The sequence below is a fragment of the Mirounga leonina genome, unplaced genomic scaffold (genome assembly GCF_011800145.1).
Source record: "Mirounga leonina isolate KUSES-001 unplaced genomic scaffold, KU_Mleo_1.0 Mir_204, whole genome shotgun sequence".
NCBI lineage: Eukaryota > Metazoa > Chordata > Mammalia > Carnivora > Phocidae > Mirounga > Mirounga leonina.
Window position 1 is genome coordinate 21,819,535 of NW_023270513.1, and position 23,292 is coordinate 21,842,826.

Genomic DNA, 23,292 nt, shown 5'->3' on the forward strand with positions numbered 1-23,292 from the left:
CAATTCCTAAACCCAGAAAGAATTCATTTTATGCAGAAATTTTAGTCCTGTGTATAAAATTATGCCTACTGGAAAATGAAACAACAGGCTTTATATATACGTTCTTACAGAGCATTTCTTATCTTACAGATGAGCTCAGTGAAAATGTTACAGCCTCGTCTCGAAAACATTCTTTTCAAGCTCACTTTTGAAGAACATGTAAACAACATCAAACCAAGCATCATAGCAGTAACTCTTGCCTGTGAAGAACTGAAGAAAAGTGAAAGCTTTAACAGACTTTTAGAATTAGTTCTTTTGGTTGGAAACTACATGAACTCAGGCTCAAGAAATGCCCAGTCTTTGGGTTTTAAAATCAACTTCCTTTGTAAGGTAAGATAACATTTTATAATGCTAATTTACAATAATAATCTCATCTGTGAGAGAGATCACTCTAAATTGGCAATAGTACATAAGCAAAAAAAAAAAGTATGCTTTAAAAGGGTGAATGTTGTGTTAAGTGAATTAAATCTCAATTAAAACAGATAAATATATGTATTTTTAATTTTAGTGCCTTAAAATCTCAAAGACAATGCAAATTCTGTGGTAGTATAGTACTAAACTCCTCTGATCAGATCTTACTGGAGTTTGTAAATTTAAAAAAAATTTCCTTTTATAAAGTAGATGCCATATTGTATTTCAATTCCCTTGTACTTATTTAATGTCTCTCTAAAAACTATGTGAGGAGCTAAATGTAATGAGGTAAATAGCCAGAAACCTCTTTTTGAATATGCTTTGCTTATTCTAGTCTAAACAATCAATAGTCTTTGTTGTTAAATACTGTTGTTACTAAGCTTATACTAGATATCTAGTCTATTAACTAAAAGTTGATAAAAACTCAAGTGACAATCATCTTGTTTTGATCAAGCCATTTCATAGTATTTTTTTTTTGAGATTTCAATTCTCGTGAGAAGAAACAGAGAAGCACAAAAGTGATCGTATACAGCCATTTCTAGGCTATAATGAACCACCTTATTCAAGGGAAAGATCTGTCTGTTACAAACAGAAAACTGAACAGACACTGAGGTGAAGGCCTATAAGAAAGCTAAAGAGGAAAATAAATCTGAAAACAAGCAATCCCTCTTTGACATCTCACCATTCTTTCACTTTTTTTCTTCTCACAGCTTAAAACATTGAGAAACTTCAGTTAGTTCTTAAAGTATATTATAACAAGAATCCCAAATATAGGAATGGATATAAATTTCTATTCATGCATTAGATGTACGTTACATATACATGCACTAGCATTTTAATATGTACTGAAAGTGATTTGCTTCAAGTAGTTCTAACCCAAATAGAGAATAACCTTTGTAGGTAATAGGATGTATAATGGAATTATATCTGGTACTCCTTATTCATTTTTGAGGTGTATAAGGAAAGAGGACCAGGAAGATAGGGAAGATCCTCTGGAATGCTAGATTTTATAAAAAAAAAAAAAAATGTTACTCCCTCTTCTCGTTATATTAGGGGACATGTGAAATTATTTGATAATGCCCTAGAGAATAAGGCAATGCTTGTAATAAAGTGGAATAAATCGTAACCAGATTTATAGGATAAATCTAAATATTCAATATATTTTCATTGTATTGCATACCATATATTCAGTACTAATAAAGTAATCTCTTCTGAAGATGCTATTTGTTTTGAGTATATGCTATATGCACAGTGAGTAAATCAAGATATTTTTGGTAGATGATTATAAAAATATTATAAGTTAAAAGATCATTGAAAATTTATATTGTATACCTATTTCACATTTGATTCATATAAAAAAGACAGTTAAAACAAACTATCTAATTTGAATAAATATGTACCCATTCTAAGTATCTTAATTTCACACTATTCCAAGTAATTACATGAACTGATTTTTTATAGCAAATATGAATAAGGCATTTATACACAGAAACAAAAGATGATATTAATCTCACAGAAGGATTTAACAGTTACATTCTGGAGAGAAGCTTCTTCCTGTCATCTACCTGTCAAATAAAAGTTCTTCCATACAACACTGATCTGACATCTATCACTAGAGGTATGCTCAAAGGATTCAGCCCAAAGATTTTTGCCAACTTCAAATGAAATAAAAATAATCTTGTGGGAAATGCTATCATGTAGTAATAGATGTTGTAAAAGAGAAGAAGCGAATGTTTTAAAATGCCCCCTTCCCCCCCCCCACCACTTACCAGTAGGATTTTTATCTTCAGGGAAATACTTGTCATTAAGAAAGAGAAATATCATATATATGCATGATATTCCCCTAATGTCTAGGATTAAGAGGATGTTCCTGGAATACAAAGGATTCTAAGTGGATGTAAATGTCTAAAATGACAGAAATTTATGAAGTACATAGAAATAGTTAGCTTAGGTTTGTAATCTGTTCAAAAGTGAATTAACTACTGATGTATAATTAGCTAGAATTGCTGTTAAATTCCAGTTATATTATAAAAGATTACTTGGTTGATTTTTCTTAATTTGATTTTCTTAAAGAATAGCAGAGAGAACTGCCTTTGTAGAACACTGATTATGCTTCGAAAAATGGTAACATTTTCCCACCTAAATTATTCTAATGATAATTTCCTTTCTCAGTGAATTTAAAACTATAATCTGCTCTTCACAAGAAGCTACAGTATGTTAAAATATTCATGTACTTTTTTAAAAAGGAGCCATGGTGGGGCGCCTGGGTGGCTCAGGCGGTTAAGCAACTGCCTTCGGCTCAGATCATGATCCCAGGGTCCTGGGATCGAGCCCCATATCCGGCTCCCTGCTCTGCGGGGAGCCTGCTTCTCCCTCTCCCACTCCCCCTGCTTGTGTTCCCTCTCTCGCTGTCTGTCTCTCTGTCAAATAAAAATAAAATCTTAAAAAAAAAAAAAAAGGAGCCATGGTATAAGCAGTTAAACTTATCAGATATAGCAGTAAAATAATATTAAAAATTCAGATGATCACAGTTGGCTCCTATAATATTTGGGAAGAAAAGGAAAACAGATGGGTTAACCTAAATGTCAAATATAACTAAATGGTATCATTACTATAAGTACTACCCTTACCACAAAATGCTTTGTTAATTTGCAGCTGTGAATTATCACTTTGTGAGTCCCCAAACCAGGTTTCTGAACTGTAATACAAGTCATTTCCATGCAGATGAATTCCTGATGTTAGCTTTGCCCCTGCTTGCCTGTTGGTTATTAAAATTCTAACCAATAGCAGGGGTGCACTTCAGGGTCATTTATTTATGTTTTCAGTTATATACAATAACATATAATCTGCATAAGAACAAAACATTTGAAAATCCTTAACACTCCCTAGGCACTAAGCTTTGTAGGTATATCAGATAAGGATCTTTGCAAACAAGGGGAAGTGATTCTGCCTGACTTAGGCAAAAAACAAACAAACAAAAGGAATACAGAATTTATCAGGAAGATATGAGATAGCTCAACCAGAAACTGAAGAAAGGCTGAATAATTTAGCCTTTAAAAAAGCAGCAACTGGGACGCCTGGGTGGCTCAGTGGGTTGAGGGTCTGCCTTCGGCTCAGGTCATGATCCCAGGGTCCTGGGATTGAGTTCCTCATCAGGTTCCTTGACCAGCCGGGAGTCTGCTTCTCCCTCTGCCTGCTGGTTCCCCTGCTTGGTCCCCCTGCTTGTGAGTGCTCTCTCTCTGACAAATATAATCATTTAATAAATAATTAATTAATTTAAAAAAGCAACAACGGCAGCAGCTTTGAGAAAACAGGGAGCAAGAACAAATGGAAAGTCTTTTCAGGAAATTGTCTTTGTGTGTATTAGCTCCAACAATTTTCCTACTCCTTTCCCTGAATTTGATTCAAATTCTTATTAGAAAGAGAGACTGATTGACCTAGTGTGGATTATAAGAATACTCCTTGTCCAAGGGAAGGCAAAGAACCTTGATTGAGAACACTACACCCTACACCAAGACTATCTGTGATGGAAGATGGGTCATGTCCTAAAGAATGCTGTTAACCAAAGATAGGGACACCAAAGATTAAGGGCAGGTGAAGGGGTATCAGGTAGGCCCAAACAAAGGAAAAACAAAAGAGATCATTGGTACACCAGGGGGATACAAACAATACAGGAAACACATAGAAACCTCAAGAAGCTAGTGGTATAGTTAAGTGGTCAGGAAATATACTACATATAGAGTATTACATAGCATCGCAAGATACACTGTCAATGAGCACCAAGATTAATGACCATTGAGATTAACAGGACTTCAGAGGAGGGAGGAATTTTTGGTGATGGGGTGGGGATGGGCAATACTGTAAAATGGAACAGAAGGATCTTGAAGGAGAGGTAAAATTAGGTTAGATTATATAAGGGAAGAAGCCATAACCTTACAAGATTGGAGAATGCTGGACTCAGAACCTACCTTTTAGCTTCCATTTTGGCCATTACCAGCCAAATTTTCATGGCTGAGTCATTTACTCTCTCTGAACTCAGTTTCCTCACCTGTGAATGAGGAAATGCAGTGACCCTTGTTTATTTTGTTATGTAGGATTGTTTTTTGGGTCAAATAAAATGATTTTTGTCAGAGTTCTTTGAAAAATTATGTTAAATGGTTGTAGTTCTTTTTAATGATGGTAGATAACTAGGGATAATCATCATGTGTTTCAAGATGAATTAGAAAACCAGAATGTCTGGAATATTGGGTGTATATTGGAGACAAATGATAATGTTGGTAGGCAGATTGTGAGAAGATTTTGAGTTATTTGTATACTAGTTTGGATAACTTGCCTTCATAATTTTTTTAAATCATTCATTTCATAACTTATAAAGGCCATGAACCTTTCTTTTTCAGCCTTGAGTTAATATCCCCTTCACCCATACTATTACTTTCTAGTCATTCTAGTTGGACAGAGAGACATAACAAATCATGATACAATAGGATGATCTGCTTTTGGTTATACAGAGAACCTGAAGAAAACATTTCAGTTTACTATAGAGAAAATTTTATATATCTTACTTTAAGTCATAAGGATTAATAGGATAATGTAATTGTGTTCCTTTTTCTAAGATCCATCATTTCTATAAAGTATATGTAACATAAAAGACCTTATTTCCTAGAGACCATCACATGATATTAGTGACAGAATATTGTAGGTATTATGCCAAGTATACAAAGGAAAGTCTCCAACTCCCCCATAGAAGTTGTAAGAAGGAATGTAAAAAGGGTTCAGTTTTAATGAGAAATAGAAGATTAGTTACCAGACAATATGATTTCTAAAGAAAATGACTGCTGTCAATGGAAGCAAAATTTGGAAATATATAATCCAAGAGAAAATCTACAAAAAAACCTAGGAAAAAAGTCATATCTAAGTACTCTAAAAATTTCACATCTCAACATTTTTAGCTGAAATGATGTGGATTGTTTCCATATAAACTTAGAATCTTAACAAATGAAGGTAACTAGTCCTGGGTGCCTGGGTGGCTCAGTTAGTTAAGCGTCTGCCTTCAGCTCAAGTTATGATCTCGGGGTCCTGGGGTCAAGTCCTGCATCTGGCTCCCTGCTCAGCAGGGAGCCTGCTTCTCCCTCTGCCCCTCCCCCCGGCTCGTGCTCTCTGTCTCTCTCTCTCTTTCTCAAAAATAAATAAAATCTTTAAAAAAAAGAAGGAATCTAGTCTACCCTCTTCAGTCTGTAGTTAAGACAATTGACATTCAGAGAAGGGAAATACTTTGGTTTATATATTGGTAGATTCTGGCTGCCACAACAGAATACCACAGGCTTGGTGGTTTAAACAACAGAAATTAATTTTCTCACAGTTTTGGAGATAGGAAGTCCAAGATTAAGGTGCTGGCTTAGTTGGTGTCTGGTGAGATACCTCTTCCTGGCTAGCAGACAGACACGTTCTTGCTATGTCCTCACAGAGCCTTTCCTCTGTGCCCTGCATAGAGAAAGAGTTGAGAATGTGCTTGAGAGCTCTGGTGTCACCTCCTCTTCTTATAAGGACACTAATCCTATCAGATTAGGCCCCACCCTTTTGACTTTTTTAACCTTAATTACCTCCTTAAAAGTCTTATCTCCAAATATAGTCACTTTGAGGGTTAGGGCTTCAACTTGTAGATTGCTCAGGATAAGGCTTTTCCTGGGATGTGAGACTTAAGTACTAAAATTGGGACAGTCCCAGGCAAACCAGGACAGTCAGTGGCTGCTTTAGTTATGAAACTGGAGGTAGGGTGCTAGCCTCCTAATAATGCTCCATTTTTCTCTCTTTTTTAAAACATGTAATTTTAACAGATTGCCTTTTGCATTTTTATAATGCCCTTTACTGTTCTTCATCTAGTTTTTGCTCTTTCGATCTTCTCTGGTTCTCTCTACACACTTTGAGGACATTATTATAGAACTGTTCACATTTTAATTATTTTATTTCTCTTTCAAGGCTGAGAACGTGTGGAATTTGGATGTATATTTTATTCCACAGTAAATCCCCAGTATCTATTTATATGAAGCCCTCAATAAATTACTCTTGAATGAAAGCCGGGCAATTGATTAAATAAAGGATTTGTTGTGTTTGGCATAAGTGTTAACTTTTTTTTTAAAGTTAGAGAATTTAGTTCCTCACAGATATAAAGGGTATATTTTTTTACCAGCAAAACTATTGAATATGTAATTGTCACACTGCTGTGGTTTATTTATAAAAACATAAAAAAGTATTGTTTTCTATAAATACTAGCCAACAATTCTACCTTTAAATGTAGGTTAATAGATAAATATATGACTATTAATTTATAACCAAAGATATTTTAGGAAATAATCACTGCAGGATATACCCTACCAAAGATCAATAAATCCTAGTCAGTAGTCCACACATTTGGTTGCCTGTGTTTTAACAGTTTATAAAGTACTTTCCTTGTGATTCAGGGAGGTGAATTATTATTAACCCCATTTTGCAAATTAGGAGACTAAAGCCCATTGAAGTTATACAATTTTTCCAATATTAAAAAGCTAGTAAGTATCCAAGTTGAGGCTTAAATCGGTTTTCTATGTCCCAAACTTTGCAGGGATACTGCCTCTCATTGCTCTGTAACAGAATGTTTGGATATACATGGCTCAGTTCAAGGAAGCATTACAGAACACTTCTGCCGCTTATGGAATTTTGAAAATGGAGAAAATCACATGTGGATTTTCTTGACTCTCTGGTAGTTTCTAAAATGAGGAATCCCTTTTTTTTATTCAATTTGAATTGGAAGTAATTGCATGAATATTAATAGAAAATTTCTCTTCCTCTAATAGATTTTAATGTATCCAGGCAATTAAGCCTACATATTTGTAATAAAATAGTACCTAATAATCTGCATAATTATAGAGCTATCACTTGGCTTTGTATGTATAGGCTCTCAGAACCTATCAGTTTTGTGTAGGCAAGGTTAGTTGCTGTTCTCAAGATTTTACAAATGAAGATCTGCTCTCCAGAGAGCATTGACCCAGCATCTCAGTGTCAGAGGCACAGTTAGAATCCAGCTTTTCCTAAGACTCAAATTATTTCAGTGGCTCAAGCTATTTTTAGAGTTTGATGGTCTCTTTTTCTTTACTGAAATATGTTTTTTTTCCCATTATGCAGTATTTAACATTATTTGAATTTGGTGGGAGTTGTAGTTGATACTTTGCTGAGAAGAAAATTGCTTTAAGGGATGTAATTTGTATTGGAAAAAGCTGTGTAAGGGAGGATTAGGCTGTCTATCAAGTACAGGGTTGGGTGGAATGGTAGGTCTTCTTTCCAGACTTTCCTTTTTCTCCCTTTGGGTCCTTTAAAATTTCCTTCCTGAGGGGCTACTTGCAGGAAAGAGTTTTCAGTTGGTGATCTCCTTGGGTCACTAGTTGTTATGTGACACAGATCCAAATGTACAGCAAAACACAAAGGAGCTCACATTTATGTTACTTTGCATTTTTAAATGTCATCATGTAATATCGTGACACACCATACTATTTGTTCATAATTTATGACCAACAGACACGAACATTTCAAGTTAAAGGTTTGTCTGTGCCACATTATATTCTTTGAAGTAGGAACATTTACCATTTTTGACCTCTGAAACAACTAAGCAGCATAGAGTGATTTAAGAACTGGATATCATTCATAATTTTAAATAGTTTCCTTTGTTCCACTTATTTGATGGTTGACCTTTATTTAAGTCCGTTGTGTTTTATTGTATTATGCTTAATGGGCTCTCATCATTGAGAACCACTGAATAGTTTCTTGGGCTTAAAGATAAATGTTGCACTCCTGTGGTACTACACCAGTGGTGACATTTTAGATTCAGTTTCCATAATTGTGTCAAGGGTTTTTGTTTCCCTCAGTTCTTCATGTAAATCAGTATACCAAAATTTATAATTTTCAAACAGCAAGCATTAATATTAAGTCAAGAAGCCCAGAAGTGTTTAAATTTATAGAACACTAAATTTATTTTTTAAAGAAACAAGTTCTTTTAATTCCCATATGTTACTTTCTATATATCCTAAAGCACATACTGTTAATCAGTGCATGTGGATTTGTGCACACAGGCAAATGGTAGTACTAGAAGATTGCTTCAGTGATCCCCATTTCTCTAGTAATCAAGATGTTTGTATACCAGCTTAGAAATTCAATCCAAAGTCCTCGTGTCTAATATCTTTTGTGCCATTTAAAATCTGAACAAAACACAGGCTACTTCTGAACTTCTCTTTAAAAATGTAGCCCTCTAAAAGTTAGAAACATATGATCTTGCCTCCCTGATTTTGTAATCCCATGAGTACCACCATGTGTTTTGAAGACTGTCCTTCACTTAGAAAATCAGCTCTTTTCCCACCTGTAAGATGTAGAGTTTCTAGTCTCCTTATACTATAGTAGTCAATACATACAGATTGACTCCCTAAGTAGAAAGAACACTTGATGAAGGTAGTGTGTATTTCCATCTTTACAGGTGCTTTCTTCCAAGATGGCAGTCTCAATTTTTACAGATGGTCATGATATTTTCCAGATTTATGTTAATGTGGAGATGCATTATATCTTTCTTATTCTCTGTAGCCTGCATTATGGAATTGAGATGGGAGAAAAAAACAAACTGCTGTATTAGCACAGGTAAAGCTATGTGATCATGTGGGACATAGGAATTAATGAGGTTTTGAAGATATACTTCTTCAAATCGATATATAGGCATACCTCATTCTATTGCACTTTGCAAGTTTTGTGGTTTTTTTTTTTTTTTTTTACAAATTTAAGGTTTGGCAACCCTGTGTCAAGCAAACTATAGGCACTCTTTCCAACAGCATTTGCTCACTTGGTGTCTCTGTGTCACATTTTGGTAATTCTCAGAATATTTAAAACTTTTTCATTATTGTTTGTTATGGTGATCTATGATCAGTGATTATGACTTACTGAAAGCACTGATAATGGTTAACTTACAGTATTTTTTAATTAAGTTATTTACATAGGTTTTTTTGATATAATGCTACTGCACACTTGATAGACTACAGTGTAGTGTAAGCATAACTTTTATATCTACTGGGAAACCAAAACATTCATCTGACTTGCTTTATTGCAATATTCACTCCATTGTAGACTGAAATCCAAACCTGCAATATCTTTGAGGTATACCTGTAGTTATGAAAGGGTATGTATAGCACAATACCTTTTCCGAAAACTTGGACTCTGATTAAAAGGAACAAATTCATACATCTTTTCTTCTACTTGCCTCTAAAAATACAGAAGTTTCATGAGCTAATTTAAAGATTTTTCTCTAAGTTGAAATACTCATTTACATTCATTGGTACAAATTAGTCAGTTTATACTTTAAATGTAACACTTGTTTGGTTCTTTTGGAATCTGATTACATCTGTTTAGATATTATCACATTTACAACACTATAGCTTAGGCTGTGTGAAACTTCATTATAACCTCCCCAATTTTCAGTTTATTAAATTCTCTGGAAAACAGTAGTTTGTAAATGTAATTTGTCTGATGCAGACTTGATTAGTATTCCTTGTTGATACTGACTGCTTTGAAGACATTATTTTTCTTCTCACAACATTTTTTTTCTGTCTATTTTACTTATATATGTGAAAATGTTCTGTCCTTTAAATACACACACAGGCACGAACGCATGCACTCACCAGGCCTGGAAGTGATCATTATATTGTGAAGCCTGTGCTGCTATCCCTTTTATATTACAATGAAATCTGCCTCTCATATGTCTAGATAATATGCTGTGAGGGGCGGTATGGAGATATATGGTACACAATTGCCTTGTGTACTAGTTATGCCTAATTATTGTACTCTCCTGTGCAAACACATGATCTTTTTGACAAGGAAGAGATTCCAATTTTTGGAAGTTTTATATTAAGGGAGGGACCAAGGAAAAGGAATTAGAAGCTAGAACAAGCCGAAACGTGTATGTGTGTGTGTGTGTGTGTGTGTGTGTGTCTAGAGACTGAGCAAGTGATTAAAAGAATGAAAGAGTGAGAAAGAATCAGGGATGATTTTCAGAATTGGATTGAGGTAAATATGTCTCATGCATAAATTGACAGACTTGTAAAGAGCATTTGAAAATGCAAAATAAGACTTGCCAAATTATGCTCCTTATTGTCTGCCAATAATAATTATTTAAAAACCAATTGTATATTTGTATATAGAACTATAGTGAGGTTTATAATTCCATTTTCAGTAGAAGACTAATGTATGGCTTGGTTTATGACTCTAAATACAGACACATTTCAAGGAAACAAAAAGATGAACACAACTAATTTCTTTCATTTAAATTTTTGTTTTCCTCATACATTGATATAAAAAACACAATACGGTACTATAACTACACTTGTTGCAGTCATTGTGACTAAACAGTAATGGATATAGTTAACTGTTGTGTTGGGTAGTATGGCTGGCAGAGAGGAGTAATTCTCTAGTTTTAAAAAAAAAGAAACAAAACTTTTTTTTTGGTTCTTGATGATTCCCCCATATATCAGGAGGGGCAATAAACAATTTCAGCACTGGAGCAGACCAAAAAAATGATGATTTATGGGACTAGCTGTATAGCTGTAGGTCTTTGTTCACCACAAAGACTGTTCCCATAGAGGATTTAAATGAACCCAGCTGGCTTAGTATTCTGTGAATTGCTGTAGTCATTTTCTGAGTTTAATCTTATGACTAATTTTGTAATTTTCACAGTGGGGGAAAGTTGACAACATGAACAGCATTTAGTGAGTATAATTAGTAAGTTTAAAAACAAATGCCTTTTTATTCCGTAAAAGCTCTGTTTGAAGGGGATTTTAACCCTATATGAAACTGTTGTTCAGAAAATGTGGCCACGGGGCGCCTGGGTGGCTCAGTTGGTTAAGCGACTGCCTTCGGCTCAGGTCGTGATCCTGGAGTCCCGGGATCGAGTCCCATATCGGGCTCCTTGCTCAGCAGGGGGTCTGCTTCTCCCTCCGACCCTCCCCCCTCTCATGTGCGCTCTCTCTCAAATAAATGAATAAAATCTTTAAAAAAAAAAAAAAAGAAAATGTGGCCACTATGACTGAATGTGACTGATCATCTTATAAACTGATTTTCCTGTCAAACAAAGCCTTACTAATGTAGGCATGGTATAACTTTAAGAAGAAGGGCTGATGACTATGGAAGAGGGTTTATAAAGTAGTATCGTTCATATTCAAATAAAACTGAATATCCAGTTATTCCTGTGATAATTGTAGGCAGTCTAAGAACTATTCATATACATATATTTTTTAGCTAGTAATTGGGCAGCAAATTTGCCACATTTTTTGAGTTATTTTCTATGGAACCCTGTGCTACATGCTTTGCGGTGATAAAGAGAAATAAAACATACATCTCTAGTCCTTGAGGGCCTCTGGAGCTAGTTGCGAGATACAGAGTATTATAATACAAAAACAAGAGACAGGAAAATAGGGGGAAGTGAGGTGGGGCGGGAGTTAGGGGGGAGATAGTATACATGAAACATATTCTTTGTTGCTGCAAGTGTGGGTTGACTAACTACAAAAAAGTACTCTGTTCAATGATAACCTATTTTGTAAAGCTGCCTTACTTCTTTAGAAAGGAAAAGCACAATACCAGCCCCAGTTACATGCACTTTGCTTCTCTCCCTCAAAAATTGCTTAGGTTTTGTTTTCCCTGACTTCTGTCATAGGGAGAAATGCAATTTTTTAAAAATCTGCATTATCAGAATACTCTTTTCCCCATTTATGCCACAGTAAGAGTGTTTTAAAAACTGCTTCCTACCTCCTTTCTACAATTAAATGTTACTATTTTAAAATTTTTGGACAAAGCTAATCAGTACCTATTTAAAAGCAGCAATATAATGATACTATGGTATGACTGTTATATGTCCATACCCTTCCTGAATCACTAATTTGGCAAAAGTATCAAATAATATTTCCTTTAGCAAGAGGATGCCATGAGATTGTCCAGATAAATAAGAATAAAGAAAGTGACTATTAAATGCTCAGGGTGAGAGATCACTTTAGAATTGAAGCAACCCAGTATTGAGGACATATAAGCTGTTCAGAAGCTGACTGTTGAGAGAAAAGAGTTCAATATTAAAATTTAAGCAAGTAGTTAGATATTTATAATAAACAGGATATTTTACTTAGAAACTTGTTCTGAGAGAAGCTGAAAAGCATTGTTAGCTATTAAAAGATTTGGGGAGAGATGTAGATGCATCATTCCAAGGGTTTATCATCATTCATAGTCTGGTCAGTTCAGATCCCTTTATGTTTCCAAATTTCTGCTTCAGTGAAATATAGGACAAAGTCTAGGTTATTAGTCAACTTCTAAAGACATTTGTGTAGGACTTTTGTTTGTTGTGTTATTATTTTAGAAGAAAAAAGACACACGACCTAGAGATTTGAACTTAACCTGTAACTTTTAAAAGTAATTTTACCAAAGTATAATTGACATAGAATCCTATTTACTCATTTTTAGGTATATAGTTTGGTGAATTTTGTTATTTCTATACAGTTATGTAACATCCATCACAATCAGTATATGGAACAGTTCCATCAACCTGTAGTTTCCTGATGCCCCTTTGCAGTCAGTCCCCACTCCCAGCTCCAAGCAACTACTGATTTGCTTTCTGTCACTATAGTATTGCCTTTCTCTATAATTTCATATGAATGGAGTCATTCAGTAAATGTAGTCTCTTGTGTTACTTTGTGTTTGGTATGACTTTCACTTAACATAATGTTATGGCATATATTAGTAGTTCATTTTTATTGCTGAATAATACTCCATTGTCATTAGTTACCATTCATCAGTTTGGTATCAGATGGGTATTTGGGTTGATTCTACTTTTTGGCTGTTAGAAATAATGCTATTAATAGTATTCACATATGAGACATAAATTTCATTTATCTTGAGTAAATACCTAGGAGTGGGAATTCTGGATCATATGGAAATTATAGGTTTAATTTTAAAATATAAGTGTTTTTCAAAGTATCTGTACCATTTTATATTCATACCTACAATTAAATTAAACCAACATTGAGATATCATTTCATACTTATATTGACAAAAATTTAAAAATCTGATAATATCAAGTATAAGTAAGAATATAGGTCAAAGGGAACTGCTGGTGAGAATGTAACTTGGTACCTCTATTTCAGAAACAATTTGGTACTATCTCAAAATGGTGGAGATACAATACTCAGAAAAGCCACTCCTAGAATATTTTCTAGATAAACTCTTACATAAGGACTCTGAAGACATGTACAAGAATGATGATAGCATCAAAGGGCACTCTCACAGAGTAAAGAAGCAACCCATAGAATTGGTAAAAAATATTTGTAAATCACATATCTGATAAGGGATTAATGTCCAGAATATATAAAGAACTCTTACAACTCAGTAATAACAATTACAAAAGCGATCAACCCAACTCAAAAATGGTCAAGGGACTTTAATAGACATCCCTTTAAAGAAGATGGACAATAAGTACATGAAAATATGCTCAACATCACTAATCATTAGGGAAATGCAAATCAAAATTACAGTGAGATACCACTTCATATCCATTAGGATGGCTGCTACCTAAAAAACAGAAAACAAAAAATGTTAGGATATGGAGAAACTGAAATGGAAAGAATTGAAAGCAGGAACTTGAACACATATTTGTACACCAGTATTCAAAGTAGCATTATTCACAATAACCAAAAGTGGGAACAGCCTAAGTGTCCATTGACAGATGAATGAATAAACAAAATGTGTATACATATAATGAAATATTATTTAGCCTTTAAAAAGAAGGAAGTTCTGGCAATTCTTCAACATGGATGAATCTTTTTTTTAAAGATTTTATTTATTTGAGAGAGAGAGAGAGCATGAGCAGGGAGAGGAAGAGGGAGAAGCAGGCTCCCTGCTGAGAAGGGAACCCAATGCAGGGCTCGATCCCAGGACCTTGGGATCAAGACCTGTGCCGAAGGCAGACGCTTAACTGACTGAGCCACCCAGGCACCCCAACATGGATGAATCTGAAAGACATTATGCTAAGTGAACTAAGCCAGACACAAAAGGACAGACATTGTGTGATCCCACTTATATGAGGTACCTGGAATAGTCAAATTCATAGAGACATAGACTAGTGGGTGCCAGGGGTTGGGGGTAGTGGGTAGAGGAAAGTAGAGAGTTATTCTTTAATGGGTACAGAGTATGAGATGATTAAAAAGTTCTGGAGATGGACAGTGGTGATTGTTGCACAACAGCATGAAAGTACTTAATACCGCCTCACTGTACACTTAAAAATGGTTAAAATGGCAAAATTTATTTAATGCATATTTTGCTATAATAAAAGAATGTTCACAGCAGCATTATCTATAATAACATTGGTAATAATGACCCACCCCCAAAGAAATGGAAACCAGATAATGGAAATTTTCAACAGGAGAATATAATTAAAATTAGTTGTATTCATATGGTAGAATAGTGTACAGTAGTGAAAATGATGAATGGCTATAATTATAAACATCAGCATAATTCTGTGACTCACCCTAAACAGCTGCTCCTCAATGCTGGATTCTAATTGTGCTTCAGCACTGTTACTGTCTTGGATCTTCAAAGTTATTCTTAAGTAGCTAAAGCCACTAATGTTGAACCTCCAAATGCCATTTATTTACAGTGTATATACATAGCGAAATTAGTTCTATACACCCTTTGGGTGGTGATGGTAATCTTTAAAGCTATGCACAGAAAAAAAAAACTATCTACTCTCAAACCTCATACATATGAAACAGTTTTGTTAAGTAAAATACTCATGACAATAAATAAAAGTTAAAAGTTCAGCTTAAGTGCTTGAACCATTACTGAGAAGAAAACATCTAATACCTTAGAGATATTTGTGCTTGTAAATTATTCCTATACCAATTTAAAATAATTTGATTTTTGTTAAAACTATTCTCAGAAGAATTTCTATTTGGTAATCTTTCTATAGACACGTTTATTAAGAACCCTTGAAAGTACCAGACTAACTTTTTTTTTGCAATCCTTAAAATTGCAATCCTTAAAAACTATAGTCATAATTCATTAATTCTTTCTGGCCTTTCCTAAAATAAGTACATACATATTTTTTAATTTGCCAGTGTTCCGGGCTAATGCAACTGCATATGCAGGCCATTCTCCTTGAATAAGTGGGGCTACAAGGGAAAATGCTGAGAGGTGGAGCAGAAAGACTAGGAAAGCAAAATTTGTCTTCTTTGGGAAACTAATGTCAGGAATCCCCTGCTGGGTCTGAAGGTAGCAATCGAGATGAATCCTTTTGCCATTTAATGTTGTCATGGTTTCCAGTTTAAGCTCTCCTTTCACAGATTGCTGCCATAAATTAAGCTAACATGTGCAAAACTCTTAAATTGCTTGACTTTTACCCAATTGTTATCTGTTCCTTTTTTGTTAGAAATACCATTATAATACCAAAATCAAGAGTGTGATAAAGGGATGATCAGGCCTACATAAAGAATTAAGACATCTTTCCACTGTCAGTTACATTTGGCTGAGTTAGTGTCAGCCCGGCTCATGTAGCACCCAGAAAAGCATTTAGTGACAGATTTAGAAATAAAGCCAGGAAAGCATGTATTAAACCTTTCTGGTCGTAGTTACAGAGCTAATATCTTTATGGTAATTGCAATCCTTAAAAATACATTATCTTTCTCAATGTTATTGCTGTGTGTGGTGGTGTTGAAGAAAGCAATAATTTGTAAACAACGCTTGGCAGAGAGCACAGAACTTATTTTGTTTAAATAAAGGAAACTAACATTAGAATTCATGTGCTGTATCAAGACTGGCACGTGGTAGTAGTTGTTTTGATATATGCACTGGAGCATTCATGATTACTTAAATATTAACTGTTCTATGAATATACAAATATAATAGGGAATAAAGGAACCATGATTAGGGAAAATTTTCACTAAAAGAAATGTAGTTGAATAATCTGATCATCTTGGTAGTTTAGATGGGTTTATTCCAATGACTCAATCAGATTTCTTTACTGCATCTTATGATCTTTCTTTCCAAGCACCATCCAATGTAAATGTTTATATGCAGTGTTGCTAGATGTCACAACTCTTTCCTTGATAAGAATTATTAGGCAATTCTGATTTTTCTGAGTACATAACCTGTTGATAAGTTTGCTGAGTTTCATGTGGCCATTTGTATAAATACCAAGGGGGAAAAGAGGTGATCTGAAAGGCCTTCCTTCAGATACAATTTACAGACCAGACTTTTCTCACATTAAAGTTTTAATATCCTTTAAAGATAGACCTACTTAAACATGTCCTGATCACTTAAATGTGTGCTTGACCACTTCATTTCTTACATTCCTTATATGAAATTCAGTGTCATCTTTGATAAATATTCACTCCACAGCAGTTTATGCAAGAAAACCTACTGTTCGTCTTGTACATTCTTCCTTCTTTCTAGAAGAGAGCATTCTCCTGCAGGTCTCTGGATATTTGCTCCATTACTCAGTCTGATTAATTCTTTGTGCCACTCTAAGTTGAGTGTGAGATTTCTTGAGGTAAGGGCATAGGTTCATAGCTTTGTTCCTATATGATGTATGGTAATGCAGGAATACATTCTTACTCTTGGCCTTCAAACCCCAAATGAGTTTGCTTACACAGGAAACACAATATCAGAATATGTCTCAGTTGTGGACAGGGATGATGCTTTTTCTTTTTGCCCTCTTTTTCTTTACATTTATCTACTGCAGTTTGATCTCTGCAGGTTCAAATGAATAAACTGTTTGGCATATAAGTCAATGTATTTGTCTCCTTAGAACCAGTACACATTGGCCCAGAAATTAGGACCAGTGAAATGTATTTGCAATGCAAGACTCTTAGAGAAAGCATTGAAGCCTAATATCTGGAACTAAAATTTAATATTCTGCTTCAAAAATCTTGAGTAAATATTTAAGCAACAGTTCAGATTCTCCAATAAGAAGTGAGTTTACAGCTTGTGTTATAGTTGGATGGCATGCATGAGCTGCTTGATTATCTAGTCCATCACTATGATAATACATAGTAGACAAGACAACCCATAGTACCGTGAAAGTATATTTTCTTTTTTTAAACATTTTTTAATTTAAATTCAATTAATTAACATATATTATTGGTTTCAGAGGTTCAGGTCTGTGATTCATCAGTCTTATGTAATACACAGTGCTCATTACATTACATGCCCTCCTTAACGTTCTTCACCCCGTTACCCCATCCCTCCACGCCCTCCCCCCCAGCAACTCTCAGTTTGTTTCCTATGATTAAGAGTCTCTTAGGAGACTCTTACGGTTTGTCTCCCCCTCTGATTTTGCCTTATTTTATTTTTTCCTCTCTTCCCCTATGATCCTCTGTTTTGTTTCTCAAATTCCACATATGAGTAAGATCATATGATAATTGTCTTTCTCTGATTGACTTATTTTGCATAGCGTAATAGCCTCCAGTTCCACCCATGTCTTTGCAAATGGCAAGATTTCATATTTTTGATGGTTGCGTAATATTCCTCTGTGTGTGTGTGTGTGTGTGTGTGTGTGTGTGTGTGTGACATCTTTATCCATTAATCTGTTGATGGACATCTGGGCTTTTTCCATAGTTTGGCTATTGTGGACATTGCTGCTATAAACATTGGGGTACATGTGCCCCTTTGGATCACTACATTTGTATCTTTGGGGTAAATACCCAGTAGTGCAATTGATGGGTCGTAGGGCAGCTCTATTTTCAACTTTTTGAGGAACCTCCATACAGTTTTCCAGAGTGGCTGCACCAGCTTGCATTCCCACCAACAGTCTAAGAGGGTTCCCCTTTCTCCGCATCCCCGCCAACATCTGTCCTTTCCTGACTTGTTAATTTTAGCCATTCTGACTGGTGTGAGGTGGTATCTCATTGAAGTTTTGATTTGGGTTTCCCTGATGCCGATGATGCTGAGCATTTTTTCATGTGCCTGTTGGCCATTTGGATGTCTTCTTTGCAGAAATGTCTGTTCATGTCTTCTGCCTATGTCTTGATTGGATTATTTGTTCTTTAGATGTTGAGTTTCTAAGTTCTTTATAGATTTTGGATACTAGCCCTTTATCTAATATGTCATTTGCAAATACCTTCTTCCATTCTGTTGGTTGTCTTTTGGTTTTGTTGACTATTTCCTTTTCTGTGCAAAAGCTTTTTATCTTGATGAAGTCCCAATAGTTCATTTTTGCCTTTGTTTCCCTTGCCTTTGGAGACGTGTCTAGCAAGAAGTTGCTGTGGCTGAGCTCGAAGAGGTTGCTGCCTGTGTTTTCCTCTAGGATTTTGGTGGTTTCCTGTCTCACATATAGGTCTTTCATCCATTTTGAGTCTGTTTTTGTGTATGGTGTAAGGAAATGGTCCACTTTCATTCTTCTGCATGTGACTCTCCAACATCATTTGTTGAAGAGACTTTTTTTCCCATTGGATATTCTTTTCCTGCTTTGTCAAAGATTAGTTGATCATAGAGTTGAGGGTCCATTTCTGGGTTCTCTATTCTGTTCCATTGATCTATGTCTCTGTTTTTGTGCTAGTACCATACTGTTTTGATGATTACAGCTTTGTAATAGAGCTTGAAGTCCAGAATTGTGATGCCACCAGTTTTGGTTTTCTTTTTCAACATTCCTTTGGCTATTCGGGGTCTTTTCTGGTTCCATACAATTTTTAGGATTATTTGTCCCAGTTCTGGGAAAAAAGTTGATGGTATTTTCATAGGGATTGCATTGAATGTGTAGATTGCTCTAGGTAGCATATTCATTTTAACAATATTTGTTCTTCCAATCCATGAGCTTAGAATATGTTTCCATTTCTTTGTGTCTTCCTCAGTTTCTTTCATGAACGCTCTATAGTTTTCTGAGTACAGATCCTTTGTCTCTTTTGTTGGGTTTATTCCTATGTATCTTATGATTTTGGGTACAGTTGTAAATGGGATCGACTCCTCAATTTCTCTTCCTTCTGTCTCATTGTTAGTGCATAGAAATACAACTGAATTCTGCTCATTGATTTATATCCTGCTACTTTGCTAGATTTCTGTATGAGTTCTAGCAATTTTGGGGTGGAGTCTTTTGGGTTTTCCACATAGAGTATCATGTCATCTGCAAGGAGTGAGAGTTTGACTTCTTTGTGATTCAGATGCCTTTTATTTCTTTTTGTTGTCTGATTGCTGATGCTAGGACTTCTAGTACTATGTTGAAAAGCAGTGGTGATAGTAGATATCCCTGCCATGTTCCTGACCTTAAGAGAAAAGCTCTCAGTTTTTCCCCATTGAGAATGATATTCTCTGTGGGCTTTTCATAGATGGCTTTTATGATATTGAGATATGTTCCCTCTATCCCTACACTGTGAAGAGTTTTGATCAAGAAAGGATGCTGTATTTTGTCAAATGCTTTTTTTGCATCTGTTGACAGGATCATATGGTTCTTGTCCTTTCTTTTTATTAATGTAGTATATCACTTTGATTGATTTGTGGATGTTGAACCACGCTTGCAGTCCAGGAATAAATCCCACTTCCTGTGCTGAATAATCATTTTTTTTTAATTTTATTTATTTATTTGAGACAGAGAGAATAAGAGACAGAGAGCATGAGAGGGAGGAGGGTCAGAGGGAGAAGCAGACTCCCCGCCAAGCAGGGAGCCCGATGTGGGACTTGATCCCGGGACTCCAGGATCATGACCTGAGCCGAAGGCAGTCGCTTAACCAACTGAGCCACCCAGGCGCCCGCTGAATAATCATTTTAATGTACTGTTGGATCGTATTGGCTCGTATTTTGGTGACAGTTTTTGCATCCATGTTCATCAGGGATATTGGTCTGTAATTCTCCTTTTTGGTGGGGTCTTTGTCTGGTTTTGGGATCAGGATAATGCTGGCTTCGTAGAAAGAGTTTGGAAGTTTTCCTTCCATTTCTGTTTTTTGAAACAGCTTCAGAAGAATAGGTATTAATTCTTCTTTAAGTATTTGGTAGAATTCCCCTGGGAAGCCATTGGCCCTGGACTCTTGTTTGTTGGGAGATTTTTGATTACTCCTTCAGTTTCCTGGCTGGTATGGATCTGTTCAGGTTTTCTATTTCTCCCTGGTTCAGTTTTGGTAGTTTGTACATCTCTAGGAATGCATCCATTTCTTCCAAGTTGCCTAATTTGTTGGCATATAGTTGCTCATAATATGTTCTTATAATTGTTTGTATTTTTTTGTTGTTGGTTGTGATCTCTCCTCTTTCATTCATGATTTTATTTATTTGGGTCCTTTCTCTTTTCTTCTTGATAAGTCTGGCCAAGGGTTTATCAATCTTATTTATTCTTTCAAAGAACCCACTCCTAGTTTTGTTGATCTGTTCTACTGTTCTTTTGGTTTCTATTTCATTGATTTCTGCTCTAATATTTATTATTTCTCTTCTCCTGCTGGATTTAGGCTTTATTTGCTGTTCTTTCTCCAGTTCCTTTAGGTATAAGGTTATGTTGTGTATTTGAGACCTTTCTTGTTTTTTGAGAAAGGCTTGTATTGCTATATACTTCCCTCTTAGGACCACCTTTACTGCATCCTAAAGATTCTGAACAGTTGTGTTTCGTTTTCATTTGTTCTCATGAATTTTTTAGTTCTTTAATTTCCTGGTTGACTCATTCATTCTTTAGTAGGATGCCCTTTATGTTCCTTCCAAATATTCTCTTGTGATTGAGTTCAAGGTTTAAATCATTGTGGTCTGCAAATGTTCATGATATAATCTCAATCTTTCGGTACTAGTTGAGACCTAATTTGTGACCCAGTATGTGATCTATTCTGGAGAATGTTCCATGTGCACTTAAGAAGAAAGTCTATTCTGTTGCTTTGGGATGGAATATTCTGAATATATCTGTAAACTCCATTTTGTGTGTCATTCAAAGCCCTATTTCCTTGTTGATTTTCTGTTTAGATGATCTGTCCATTGCAGTGAGGGGGGTGTTAAAGTCCCTTACTATTATTGTATTATTATCGATGTGTTTCTTTGATTTTGTTAAATTGGCCTATATAATTGGCTGCTCCCATGTTAGGGGTATAAATATTTACAATTGTTAGATCTTGTAGGATAGACCTTTTAATTATGATATAGTGTCCTTCCTCATCTCTTATTACAGTCTTTGTTTTAAAATCTAGTTTGTCTGATAAAAGAATTGCCACCCCTGATTTCTTTTGATGTCCATTAGTATGATAAATTGTTTTCAACCCCCGCACTTACAATCTGGAGGTGTCTTTGGGTGTAAAATGAGTCTCCTGCAGACAGCATATCGATGGGTCTTGCTTTTTTATGCAATCTGATATCCTGTGTCTTGATTGGAGCATTTTAGCCCATTTACACTTAGAGTAACTATTGAGATATATCAATTTAGTGCCATTGTATTGCCTGTGTTACTGTATATTGTCTGTGTTCCTTTCTGGTCTGTGTTACTTTTGGGGTCTCTCTTTGCTTAGATGATCCTTTCTAATATTTCTTGTAATGCTCATTTGGTGAGCATAGATTCTTTGTTTCTGTTTGTCCTAGAAGCTTTTTATCACTCCTATTTTGAATGACATCCTAGCTGCTTAAAGTATTCTTGGATGCATGTTTTTCTCATATAGCACCCTGAATACATCATGGCAATCCTTTCTGGCCTGCCAGGTCTCTATGGTTCGGTCTGCTGGCAGTCTAATGTTTCTATCCTTATATGTTACAGACCTTTTGTCCAGAGCTGCTTCCAGGATTTTCTCTTTGTCTCTGAGATTCGTAAGTTTCACTATTATATATTGGAATGTTGTCCTATTTTTATTGATTTTGAGGGGTGTTCTCTCTGCCTCCAGGATTTTGATGCTTGTTTCCTTCCCCAGATTAGGGAAGTTCTCTGCTCTAATTTGCTCTAATATACCTTCTGTCCCTCTCTTTCCTCTTTTTCTGGGATCCCAATTATTCTAATATTGTTTCACTTTATGGTATCACTTATCTCTTGAATTTTCCCCTCATGATCCCGTAGTTGTTTATCTCTCTTTTTCTCAGCATCTTTACCTTCATCATTTGGTCTTCTATGTCATTAATTCTCTCTTCTGCCTTCTTTAACATAGCAGTTAGAGCCTCCAGTTTTTATTGCATCTTACTAATATCCTTTTTGATTTTGACTTGATTAGATTTTTGTTCTTTTATTTCTCCAGAAATGGATTCTCTAGTGTCTTCTATGCTTTTTTTCAAGCCCAGCTAGTGTCTTTATAATCGTTATTCTGAACTCTAGTTTTGACATCTTACTTATGTCCATACTGATTTGGTCCCTGGTAGTCACTACTGCCTCTTGTTTTCTTTTTTGAAGTGAGTTTTTCATCTTGTCATTCTTGCAGAATGTGGTCACTTTTATATTTGTAGTGTTACAGGTATTTGTTTCTTAGATCACCTGTTGAGTTCACATGTGTTCAGAATGATTTAGTAGCTATCTAGCTGAATTCCTGGGTCCAGATGAAATTAAGGTCTCCTAATCCTCTGCCATCTTGGACTCTCAGTAGGTATATTTTCAATACAGTTTTTGTTGATGGATAAGGGACAGTTTAGAAGACTTATGAATAACGTATCTAGAATCTTGACAGCATGGAGCATATCATGTAGGTCATTCACTCTTGGATAAGTAGGTGGTAAATTATAATACAAATCGGTCTCACTTTTCATGTAAATTAATTAAGAACATTAAGATAGATTCGAGATTCTGTCCTTCAGATGCCACAAATTGCTAGGCAATTCCTCTCTAGTTTTAAATAGATCCTAAGCTTTGAAATCATGTTGACACTTCAGCTTGTTATA

The 23,292-nt window shown here is 35.3% G+C and overlaps 1 protein-coding gene across 1 annotated transcript in view; it reads left to right on the plus strand.

Moving 5' to 3' along the window:
* The window catches only part of DIAPH2 (diaphanous related formin 2), a 959,330-nt gene that overhangs the window by 504,647 nt on the left and 431,391 nt on the right, over window positions 1-23,292 (plus strand). The window contains exon 21 of the mRNA XM_035028841.1: window positions 130-369. Within this exon, the coding sequence (XP_034884732.1) occupies window positions 130-369 (240 nt within the window). The remainder of the gene's footprint in view (window positions 1-129; window positions 370-23,292) is intronic.